This window comes from Labrus mixtus, chromosome 5 (genome assembly GCF_963584025.1).
Source record: "Labrus mixtus chromosome 5, fLabMix1.1, whole genome shotgun sequence".
Lineage (NCBI taxonomy): Eukaryota > Metazoa > Chordata > Actinopteri > Labriformes > Labridae > Labrus > Labrus mixtus.
In genome coordinates, this window is record NC_083616.1 from 14,780,226 (window position 1) to 14,793,188 (window position 12,963).

The 12,963-nt window shown below is 39.9% G+C and overlaps 1 protein-coding gene across 1 annotated transcript in view; it reads right to left on the reverse strand.

The window, feature by feature from the left end:
• Nucleotides 1–12,963, reverse strand: part of sv2ca (synaptic vesicle glycoprotein 2Ca) — a 31,804-nt gene that overhangs the window by 11,955 nt on the left and 6,886 nt on the right. The window contains exons 3-4 of the mRNA XM_061038002.1: nt 5,257–5,437; nt 4,178–4,329 (exon numbers count right to left, since the gene is read on the reverse strand). Of these exons, the coding sequence (XP_060893985.1) occupies nt 4,178–4,329; nt 5,257–5,437 (333 nt within the window). The remainder of the gene's footprint in view (nt 1–4,177; nt 4,330–5,256; nt 5,438–12,963) is intronic.

Here is a 12,963-nt window from a genome sequence, read left to right on the forward strand (position 1 = left end):
GGAGATGCTGCTCCAAAGGGAATAGAACAATTATCCATCAACAGGCGTAGGAGGAAAGTCAGGGGTGGGGAGGGGGTTAACACTAATGGTATTGCCAGAAAAACACTGCTAGGATTAATCTCAGAGCATATTGAAATCTAGCTTTGAAAGCAATGCATCTCAACTGCTTAAAACGGTCTTTCTCCAAAGGGGCAGCGGTCTGTCATTAGAAGTATAAATGTATCCAAAGCAGATAAATTAAAATTGATTTCACTCCTTTAGTGTCTTCTGTTGGTAGTAAAGTAATGACTTTGGTTGACAACATCGTGCCTATGGTCTACGGTCTTTATTTGTTTTCTTGTGTGTGTGTGCGTGTGTGTGTGTGCATGTGCGCGTGTGTGTGCATGTGTGTGTGCGTGTGTGTGTGCGTGTGTGTGTGCGTGTGTTTGTCAGGAGTGACTCATAGTGAGATAGAGAGAAAGATTGAGAGTAGCAAAGAAAAAGGGAAAAAAGTTGTTCAGCAGTGATTGCCTTTTTCTGCAGAAATGTAGTGTGGCTTCCTGCCCCTCAGGGTAACTGTTTCACTCAGGCCACTGGAAATCTCATTACAGGGATTATGTTCATAATTGACTAAATGTGTGGGTGACTAAGTCAGTGACACTACACTATTCCAAGAACCAGACGAGATAGATAGATGGATTGAAAGTTAAGTTACCAAATGCTTTTGTTTTATATATATATATATATATATATATATATATATATATATATATATATCAATGGCCCTTACTACACTCAGAAAATGTCAATTGAGGTAACTTCTTAAAGGTCACATATTATGCACATTTTTTCTAACACTTATATGTGTCTCTGTCTGTCTGCAAACCCCCCAATTATGAGAAAAATCCATCCTCCGTCTTTTGCCTGCTCCACTTTTTGAAAATGTGTGCTCAAACAGGCTGCTTAGAGATTTTCCCTTCATGACATCACAAAGGGCAGTAACCCCTCCCAAAGGTGGGTGACACTCCCACAGCTCGGTGTTTGTTCTGCCCTCTGAGTCTTCCTTCTCACCGTAAACAACAGGTCATGGAGTGAGAAAGCCCAAGCCGTTGTCGCGCAACTGAAAAGCGCAGCTAAACAACGGCCAAGGATCAATAATAACGGTAAATGACGGCATGAATTTCAGTGATAACTCATATTATACTGAGTGTATTTCCACGAAACATTAACAAATAATAAATACATATAAAATATTGAATTTTACATAATGAGACATATTTTCAGACCAAAACTATTTTATGTATGCTCACAGACTCTGGTTTCTCTTCTGTCATCATCATTGGGACAAACTAACATCACTAACGTTGACGATCTTTTACTCTTTATTAAAACCGATCATAGATTTCAGTAAAAAAAAAAGCTCCAAATATGAACTTTATTGAGTTTCTGTGTTCACGCTGGTCGCTCCTCTCTCGTCTGTCTGAGAGCAGCCGAGTCAAACGCCACTCTCCGCTCGTGAAAATCTTTTGAACCGCAACCACAATTGACCACCGCTCATACACTACTTTTCAAAATGCATTGTGGGATACATTGAGTGGACTATATAGGGTATGACCATGCTCACTTAGAATTCGGACAGCACTACAATTTTTTTTTCCTTTTTTTGAGTTGACACTAATTTCAAATTTTTTTAACAACTAGAGGAATTTGGTTCAGTGTGCATTGGCACCCACCAAAGGTCAGAGTGCAACTGCACTGTTTTAAAATACATGTAATAAATAGCCAACTCGACTTCAGAATTGCAGTAGTCTGTTCCTTGCAGCTCTCGCTTACTTGTAAAAGCCTGTCCAACATTTACTGTAGTCCAGCTTCTTGATCTTCCACTCTCTCTTTTTCTTTTCTTGGCTTCATCAGTCAATTGTTCTCCTGTCTCTTGGCTTCAGCCTCTGAGTATACATAATGAAGACAGGCTAAGTGGCTTCTTTTTAGCTGAAGGCTGATGTGTGAACTGATGGCGTTAAGCCGTAAAGCCATTTCATGAGAGATCCTCGGCCCGCTGTCAAAGTGAAATCGTGCTGAAAGCAGGCAACCGGAGCAACTTTTGGAAAAGAGAGACACCTATCCCCCCACGAAACTTATTTTACTATAATATGGACTTTGAAACTACTATTTTAAGGTGGAAAAGTTTTGTTGCTTTAAAGTCGGTTGCTTTTTATGTGCTTAATCCATAAATTACATTGTTGGAAGGCTATCACCTATTTGGGTTTCCAGGGGCTTTAAGAAATGATGACTTTTGTGCTAAACTTAGAAAACCAGATGCTGTCCTCTGCTAGATATAACCATACAGACCAAGGATTTGTCACAATGTTATAAACTCTTTCACTTATATACTCTTGAGCAAATGAATAGGCATATTTTCCATAATCTTAAAATCAATTCCTTAAAAAAGAAAATAACAACAAGTACAAATATTTATTCTTACTTTCAGTATTGCCTTTTTTGCAAACAACTTCATATAAATGAAGAATATTCATGCTGCTGAATGATACATGTTTTCCAATCTGCAGAAATTGAATATGATACTTTACTTACAAATGTCGATGCCTTTATGCCTATCAAAGAAGCAGGAGCAGAATGGTGAAGTTTAATTGACTGTGGGATCTGAAATTCACAGGGGGGTATTTAATCTTTAATCTGTAGATCTGAGAAGTGTCTCATGAGATTACTCTTCTGATGATGCTTTGCAATGAGCACACTCTTTAAACTCTCCTGCCAGTGCCATGAGGGTCTGCGCCGCACAAAACTCCTTTAGCACTTCAGCTGTGAGTCTGGTGAGGTGGGGGGGACATTAAAAATCAGCAAGTGGGGAAGAAAAATGAGGGCTCTAATGGTGTATTAAACAACAGGGTTTGGGCACTTGTGTCATATCCCGTTTTCTAACACCTTCATGTCTTCATTAAAAGACCTAGAGTTGTCTCTGTAAGAGGTTTATTTGCCCAAACGTCATAGCCCTGTTGGATACTGGCACTGCTGGCACTGCTGGCACTTCAGAAAAACATAAAAACCACCGGGGAGCGCTGGAGTATGTATGCAAGACTTAGACTTACATACTAAGAGTGAGAGTTGCACTGAATGTCGGACAGAACAAGAGCAAAGTAAGGCTACTACCACCCCTTCAATACCATAACAGCAGATCTGACAGCAGTTTCCTCATGTAGACTCGTTCTGGTCACAGAGCATGTACAGATCAACAGTAGTGTGTGTATGTTAGTGTACATCATCCTGAGTTGAATGTAAAAAAAAACAAAAAACTTAGAAGACCTCCATCATCAGCATTGCCGTGTGTGTTTTCTGATGCCTTTTGTGTGTGGTGTGTGTGTTTGAGTGTGTGAACCTAAAAGATCTCTTACAATGTCAGATGATATTGCCTTCAATTTCCCTTGAAGAAGACCTGTATGTGGCCGCAGCCCAATAACATCACCCTACCACTTAAACACACATACACACACACACACACACACACACACACACACACACACACACACACTGTCTGCCTCATGCTGACGTCACAGGTAGGCTAAAGCACGGTCTGGCCATAAATCACCTCTGGCTGTAGCTTTGTCCTATTAGAGCAAGGAGAAAAACCTAATTATGCTTGATCAAGAAGAACACTCTGCGGAGACAGAGACTGGAGAGAGAGGAGAGGTAATAAAAGGAAGGACAGAGTTAGACACAGAGACGGGGAGAGTACAAAACAGGAGCAGAGGGAGGCAGTAAAAAGGAAAGGACAGCAGGTTAAAAGAGAAGAATGTGATCAGCAGAAGAGGAGAGGAAGTAAGCCTCTTCCGTTCTTTTTGTGTCTTTTCATGATGAGTGCAGCCGATATCTAATGTAGTATTGTAATAAATCACAGCTTTCTCTATCCTGCAGGCCCTCCCTCACCCTTTCAGCATGCATCTTCTCTATGGTCTCCATGCGTACCTTAATCTCTTAACCTCTGCCTCTCACAGCCTGCAGCACAGAGCTTTTAAGTAATTGATACCTCAACGCACAGCTACAGGAAAGCCTTGCAGTTGTCTAACCTGTAGTCTGGAGTTTAAGACAAAGTCACATTGCCAGGCTTCTTGTCCATAATGCAAAAACTTTAAGCACAGTCAAAAGGCTTTCCAAGTCCAGTTAGGTGTTAAACTAAACTCACCGTAGTGTGGTATGATTGCCCAGGCCATAGCAGATGCATAGATCTCTCCAATCATCCAGAACATACACAACCAGCTGAGGTGTTCTCCTCTTTTCTCCCTGGACAACACCTCTGCAAAGAAGGAGAAAACGATTGGCACAGCGCCCCCTATCCTGCAAGAACCACAGAGAATAGGAAAGTTATTGGGAATACAGCAGACAGAGTCAAAATGTAACAGCGTTTCTCAAGGTTCAATTTGTGATTACTTGTACATGGGGTGTATTCATTTCTTGGAGAATGACCTGCTTTTATTTATTTTTATAAAAAGGGACAAGTAAGACATTGGCAGGGAAAATGTAATCATCTCAGGTTTCTCCTTGAATTCAAAGTTGGATTTTTTTTCCAATGAGGAAGAATAAACTCAAGGTTCATTGCTAAAATGACAAGGAGACTAAGAAAACATTTTTAATGAAACATTTGTTTTTTCTCAAAACATAATACATACATATTTCTCATGATTCAAGGGCACAGGTTGCATTGACAGCTTGGACAGCCTTTCCAATTACTCTGAATGTCTCAGGGGAGACTGTACTGCAGATGCAATTACTGAATTAGCTCTTAAAGGAACAGCTACATATCTATATAAGAGGAAGTGATAAATAACTGCTACATCATGTTTCTTTGTAGCAAAGTGAGGACATTTTTGTTCTAGACAAAAAAAAAATGTAGAGTAAAAAAAAAGTCAGTGGCTATAACATCTTAGACATTGTTTGTGCTTTATTGCACTGTATTGCAGCACTCTGAGAGAAAATGACATTTATGCAGAAATAAAGAAACATCTGGTGGAACAGAAATTTTAAGAGTTAAAGTGTGTAACTTTAAAGTGAATTACTGGAAACAACATAGAGAGTAACGATTAGGAGAGACAGAGATTGATTCTGTACTGTCACTGATGATGTTGCCATCCCATCACCACAGAAGGAGATTTTGAGGTGCTGTAGTGTAGCCTACCATTTGAATTGACATTTCACAAATTATTTAAAATGATGGCTTGTCACCCCTCGTCAGTCTCAGAGTGATCTCCACTTTATCAGACGTACCCAAAGCCTGCCACGAAACGGCAGAGGAGGAAAAGGCCGTATCCCTGGACAAAAGATGACAGGAAGGCGAAGAAGCCGTTTGTGGACATGCAAATGAGGAGGCACTGTCTGCGTCCCACTTTGTCAGACAGACCGCCCCAGAAGAACGCTCCAAACATCATCCCCAAGTACACAACACTGCCTGGAAAGAGAAGCGGAGAGAGGGGTCAGATTGATGTCCCCTTCTGCAGTTGTGTTTTTTGCCATCAGGTTCCAGATTATCTTTACAGGAAAACATTATTTTCTTACCAACGGGGGGTGAAACAGGCTTCACACAACATTCATTTTTTGAGAAGATGATTTGGCTAACAAAGCTGACAGTTAACTATTTACACATAAAACATCCACTTGCCCATTTCAGAACAATAATAATCATCTTAATGAAGCAATGTTAGATCTTTTGAATAGAAGCATTGACTGAGGACAGTGAATTAGACATCTAATTGAAAAGTAAATACAGATTGTAAAAGACTGAAAACATGCTCTGATCAATAAGGAGACAAATCTGGACAGTAATACAGAGTGGCTCAGGAAGAAAAAAGAGCGCCCACTGCTCTTTGAATTTCTCTTGTCACAAATGGGATGTTCCAACAAAACAGCATTGATTTCTCTCTGTGATCATGATTCTGCTCTGGAGAGAGAAGCTCATCATTATTGCTTTAGTCTATGTTGACATTGTGTGTTTAAAGCCTACATGGACATACACTGTGTTGAATAGAGCAACTCCTGCTGAATGTTTCTCATTTACAAATGTCTTTTGAAGTGCTTCAGCACTGAATATTTACAGATAGCTTTGCAGCATTTTTTTTCGTAATCCTATAGACCTATGTAGACACAGGAAAAAAACAAGGTTCAGAGAGTATATGTGAATGTAAAGTTTACACATAAAAAAGACAAACTGCAAGTCATATATGGAGTGGTGTGATTCAGCCGTAGGGACACTTTGTTCATCCCATTACGATAATCTTAATAGCAAGATGCATTTCCTCTCTGTAATGTCTGCAGTCAGGTCTCTTCTCCTCTGCTGTGAGCTGATATCTTTTTGACTCGCTCGCTTCAGGGGTCAAAACCCAGCTATCTGTCACATTTGGCAGCCATCTAGATACTCGCCCTGAAGGTGCAATAAATTCAATTCTAAATTTAACGGAAGTCTTCAGTCTATGCACAGTTCACATTTGCTTCATTAAGGAGACGCTGGAGACATGGTGCCCAGGCAAACACCCACTGGCCTTCCATTTAATTGTCATGCATTCAACCATCGAGGCCTTTCACTTTAGTTTCAGTGCTCAACTTTCGACGAAAACAGACGAAACTACATGACAAAGAGAGAACCTCTGATTCCTGCTTCTTCACCGTCCTCTAACAAAGAGCAATAAAACTGGTGACTAATGAATACATCGCTCTCTGGACAGTCCATTACGTAATGAATTTATTGATGTTCTGTCTGACTTGCTGCATGATATCTCTGAGCATGATGTCAGCAGTGCCAGCAAAGAGAAGTAGTGCAGTGCACAACTCAAAAGTGTGATGTAAAAAGACAGACATCCCTTAATATTACAAGGCTTGTCTGATAACGAAAAGACCATAGGGAAGTTGGTGTAAGATAATTGTTTCACATATTTTCACTGAAATTATGTCTTAAGTACCAAGAGGTTTTTTATTTATTTGGCTATGAGTCACGCTACGCTTTTAGTGTGATGTCAGAGGGATAAAGTCTCATTTTCCATTTGGACTCGAACCAAGCGCTTACTACACTGCAGCTAAATTTAAGGTTGAAAAGTTGTCCAAAGGAACAGTCACACTGACTCACTGTCACAATCATAGCGCATCTCTAAGTCAAAGTTTATTCTTCACAAAAATCTTTGTATCCTGACGCTAATCGTAGCTGGCAGTTTTGCTGTAATCAAACAAGCTAATAGTGTTTTCAGAGTGGTTTCTGTTTTTGAATGTAAACATGACATAATGTGTAACTCTTTTTTAGGGATCATATTCTAAATATTATTTACACAAGACAGTTACTCGTGTGCATTATATTAACATTGTGAAATCTGTTTTTCTATGTTTTATTAGAAATTAAAGCATCACATGATGAATGAATATGATAACCTTTAGTTCTGTACAATTAGCAAACTGTGGAGCTGGCAACTTAAGCCAAAGTGCAAACAAAATGGCAGTTCCTCAACCAGCCTGGTTCCAATAGTGAGTCAATCCCCTTTTAGCCCCATGTTGAAATGCAAAACTTTACAGCAGAATTCAACATGTTAACAGCCTTTTGTTTATGTCATTGATTCATTTGTGGCACCCAGTGCGTGGGTGACGTGATGGTCACTTCCTGCTCCAGGAAAACAAAATGTTGTCCCCTTAAAAAAAAAGTAATAAAATACAGTGAACTGTTGCAAGTCTTGGATTTATGCTTTTAAGTCCAGTCAACCAGTCTAATTAAAAGAGTATGTATCTCAGAAAGTTCTAATTTTCTGCACGTCAACACTTCATACACTATTTCTGTTCTACACTAAATATTCACAGTATCTTACATCAACCACAAAATGTCACAACGTTTCATCAGACGGAGTCAGTCTGTCAATATTAGAAATGAAAGGTTGGATCAGAGGAGAAGCAGCCACAGTATTCTAATTAATGAAACCCACTTTCATGAGTGCTATCACACGATAATGCTCTTTCATTGATTTAACAGGGCTATAAATGCAGGTGCTACGTCAGGCCTGCAGAATGGGAAGAATGATTTAATAGTTCAGCTCAGCCTGGTTTTAAGACCATGCAATATATGAATCTTGCATATTAAGATTGATATGTAAAGTCTTGGTTCTTAACATGGAAAAATAATTTGACCTTTTGAAAGTATTAAACAGATGTGAAGCAAAACCTCTTAAGTTGGTTCCAACAGTTGGAGAGGGGAGTGTAAAATAGAGTTTAGACCTGTTGACCCGTGAAGTCTTTGTGCACCATCAAAAGATGACAGTGTGTCAGGTGTCTTGTCAGGCAGAGGCAAAAAGGTTTCGCCCGTTGACACTCTGTTGAGGTGTCAAAACACATCTCTAGGAATGTAAAAAGATATTCAGCCAATTCAAAGGCACTGATCTCAAAGCAAATTCAGTATAGAGGGTGCCTAGAGTAAGATAACGAGTAAAAGAACCACGCACAAACACTAAAAGTGAACAGATTAAAACACTATAAAATGCATGTATAACATTTTATATTTAACTAGCAATTTGGAAACTAGATGAGGGACAAAAACAAGTAATGTAAATGTATACAAGAGCAAGCAAAAATAAGATGTACGAGTAAACGCTATGAATGGGGGAGAAAAAGGGGTGGGAAAATTAGGTGAAAAGGGGGAAGAAGGGAAAGACCCTGGTGCAGTGTTTTCTGTCCTGTCACATCCAGAGGAGCCCCCTGAGAGCCGCCGGAGCGCTGAGCTGCATCACGACCTCTTCTCTGATTTCATGCCTTGATGCTCTTTGCTCTTAGCTGTGCAAACTGTTTCAGTGTCGCCCAAAAAAAACGTCCTGTTTTATCCATAATGACAATACTATAATTCAACAGTGTGCCTATAGTGTGCTCTACAGTGACACCATTGTTTCTCCCCCACTACTTTTCAACGCCTTCTCTCGCTTTCTCCCAACCTCTTCATCCCTCTGATCTTATTTCATCTACCATCTCCATGTGTGCCACTCTTCCAAACCTTTACTCCATCTCTTTTCTTCTCAGCTTGTGCCTTCTCATACAGATTTCTTCCCTTACTTCCTATTCCCTTCCCCCCCCCCACCTCCATTTTCCTCCTTTTCCTCCCCTCCTCACTCCTGTTCCTCGCTTCTCCTGTGTGCTTCCCCCTTTCATCTATTTGCTTTAGTTTCCTCTTTGCTCCACTGTCATCAGCTCCTTTACACTGAGCAGCGTGTAATCACATTTGTACTACATCGTGTCAGTTTGATCGGATTCGTGCCTCCGTCTTCTGCCACCTCCGCAAAAAAAAAAAAAAAAAGGATTGAAGCTTTTTGTCATCTTTAAGTCATATCAGTGGGGGCAGGATTTCAATGCAATCTATATGAAAGTAACCGTTTGTAGGGCTTAGAGTACAGGCATTAAAATGAGTCACTCAGGAGCAGTAATGATACAACCTTCATTACATTAAAGACTCTACATAATGTGCATGAAATACAGTGATGCCATGAACCCTTGATAAGAGTAAGCAGTTAGTTAGACATGCTTTACTTGTGGCTCATATTACTGCTGGCAGCTGGTTTGGTCCATATGACAAATGCATCCCCCCCTCCTCTTCAACACACACATTCACATTCTCCCACACAATGTGGAGCTGCACTATTCAAGTAGTGTAATCTCTGCAGTGACGCTGCGATCTTACTGCAGTTTAGCCATGCTCAGGTGCCCCTGAACCAAACAGCCACACACAGCCTGCCAGCTGGCGAAGAAGGGAAAGAGAAAGAGGGGGAACAATGGGGAAAAGAAACAAAAATGGAGGGAGAAGCACTTTAAAGATGGACACTAAGAGGGGCACAAAGTAAAGATTGGACACAAAGGGAAAAGAGAAGGTGCAAAAGATCAGCAGACTGAGAAGCAGGGATGAAAAGAGTATAAGGAATAGAAGTCACAAGAAAGATAAGGAAAATATTGATTGCTGAAAGGGACTGGTGGATGATAAATGAAATGTGAAGTAGTTAGAAGTCAGAAGGAGAGATGAGGGGCGTTTCAGGGAGGAGGAAAAAAAACAGCCTAAGCAAACAAATAAGTAATGATAGGGTGATGTGTCCCTATTGTCTGTTGTGTCTGAGATGATAGCTGAGCCTTTCCCTCACATTGTTGCTTTTTTGAATACGACAAAAACCGCCTCCTCTTTCCTCCCATCCTCCCACACCTCCTTCCCTATTACTCCTCTCAAACTTCAAAGCTGTCCCTCCTCCTCTCCTGGCCCCTGTCATCCTCTGTCATCAAAGCTTTTGCCCCCTCCCGATTCTGTCTTCCCACAGCATACAATCTTATCTTGAGGATTTACAGTATATCAGCCCTACCCTGACTCTCTACCGTCATTCATTATGGATGTACCAGTAGGACCAAACTGAATCCTCTAATCAAATCACAATTTCAGTCATCAATCTTATTCAGGCCTTTGTGTTTTGTTTTTCATACTGCATTATCCCATCAGAACCAGTTCTAATCATATTTTCCATTAACATAATGTCTGACGTCCCTATAAAAAAAAAAAAAAGTAACAGGTGATCACAGACATTGAGCTTTTCTGCTTGTTTTTGCAATGTGATTGATAAGTCTGATTACATGTGCAGAACAATACAAACATGCGTTAATCTAGCATTTCCATGGCAAGAATTCAGAAAGGGTTGAATCAATTCAGGGAACTACAATGAGTGTGATGTGTTACTTTAGTTATCCCTTGGGACCAAGAAAAATTGCATGGTGCCAGTCAGGAGGATCCCAAACTACTAATTCCATTAACCAGGAAGCTAAAGTGGTAACTATGATACCACACTTTGAGGATAATGAGGACAATGAGACAGATGAAGAGGAGAATTGTTAGTCAATAGTCAATGCAACTTAGCAGTTGGAGCTGAAAGTAAGCTACTTCTGTTTTCTGCTTTGTGCCTCTAAGGCTAGTGTTGGCTGCAGCTGGCAGGCAGCTGTTAGCATGCAAGAATTGTGCTGTGCTTTTTCAATATACTGTAAGTGAATCTGCATTAATATTAATTATTTAACACAAGCACATCTGAAGTATGTAGCCACAGATTCTTCCAGAGGTAATACTGATTTGCTTGTGCTAACCTAGACATTTGGTTTAATGGTTGACTGTCTTTTCTTAAAAAATTTGTTTAAAAATTTAACCCCCCCCCCCCCTCTTCCAGCAGAGAATTTCCTTGTTTCACTTTGGCAAAAGAAAATAAGAATAATATTATTCTGCCTGGTCAGCTTAAGGCTAACTAACATGAAATCTTAGACCAGCCTAATAAATGAGCTCTACATATTTAACAGGCTGCTGCTTTTTTAAGCACACGCAAAGCAATAAAGAATTACCATGCCACCTGTAAAACATCAATTCACTCCATTGTGTTTGCTTTAATTAAGTGTAATTACTCTGGAAAACTCCAAATGGAAACCAACAAGGTCATAGTAATCATGTGGGCCAAGCTCAGATGGCTCAGACATACACACACACACACACACACACACACACACATACAAACGCACACACCAATCATGTTCCCATCCACAGGGAGGAGCCTTGGGGCAATCAGCAGGAGAAAGGAGAGGAGAATGGGGGAGGATGGAAGAAGAAAAGAGAGGCACATAGAGAATGGAGGGTGAGAGGGAGGGACAGGGGGTGTGGGATGGAGTCACGAACAAGTAGAAGCAGAGCGTGGAGCATAAATGCCTGTAGGAATTTGCTTGGCCAGAGAGAAAGAAAAAGAGTTTATATGGATACTTAGAACAACATCTTGTGAATATAACTAACTCCCACATATGGCTTTGCATTAAATACTATTTTAATATGTTTTAATAAAACAGTGTGTGTTGGTATTTTACTCTTCCACTCTGGGAAATCTCTTTAGATATTATCCCTAAAATATGTGTTATTATCTGGAATGATGGTCCAACTTATATAGTAAGTATACTTATAAGTATAGTATGTAATAACATAACACAGGGTGTCAGTGAAGGTGTCCAGAATGTACAAACTCTTATTCCTAAAGGAGGCTGTGCATTTTTACATCAGATGTTGCAGTGCAGTTGATGCATTGTCATGTCTCACAGTAGCAGTTAGTATCTAAAGTCTGTGTGCTAGAATTAATGTCCTCGCTTCTCTGGTAGTGACACAGTGAGTCAGCCCCTGCCCACAGCTCTGAGGTGATGGATTATACACCTGCAGCCACTGGGACTGCTGGGACTCCTTCTCAACACAAAGAGCATACAGGATATAGAAGCTACTTTCCTAATCCTGACACAGAGACCAGTGGACCGAAACATCTCGTCCATGTGAAACACCCCAAGGATAAAGTGTGACACGTGAAGTGTAAAGATGCATAACTAATCTTATTTTTCCAACAAGTGATATTCAACAATAAGTAGCGTGGCCCTTCATTATGGCAACGTTGAATACTGTATACCAAACATTGTTATGTTTTAAAGCTTGATATTACAATTTGTACACTTGAAAATGATATACATACATGAATGTGCATACTGAAATTGTCTGATTTTGGATGTTATTGTGTCAAATAATTAAATAGTTAAAGTTTGTAGAGAATAAACTGAGTGTATTATAAAGAATGCTTTATAATATCACCCTCACATCAAAGTGAAATTAAACTATATAGCGATGTTTGCTATGCGGCATAATTAATATTGTGTCAACTAGTTATTTTAAGAGCTCTTCAATTGATGAAATATGTTTTTCAACAAAGTTGTTCAACCTATGAGGGACAAATTAAAACAAATACCAAAGTAGGGGTTTAGATGGTCTGATGTTTAGACCATTTTCAAATACATCCACTAGTGCAACTGGACTTTTCATTATACATTGCCTGCCTGGTAAGCACATCCCTTGAAGTAACTTCATTACAGTCTGGAGATGTATTCTGTTCAAAAACGTGTAGTGTCCAGTCCAAAGCTAAAAAGACC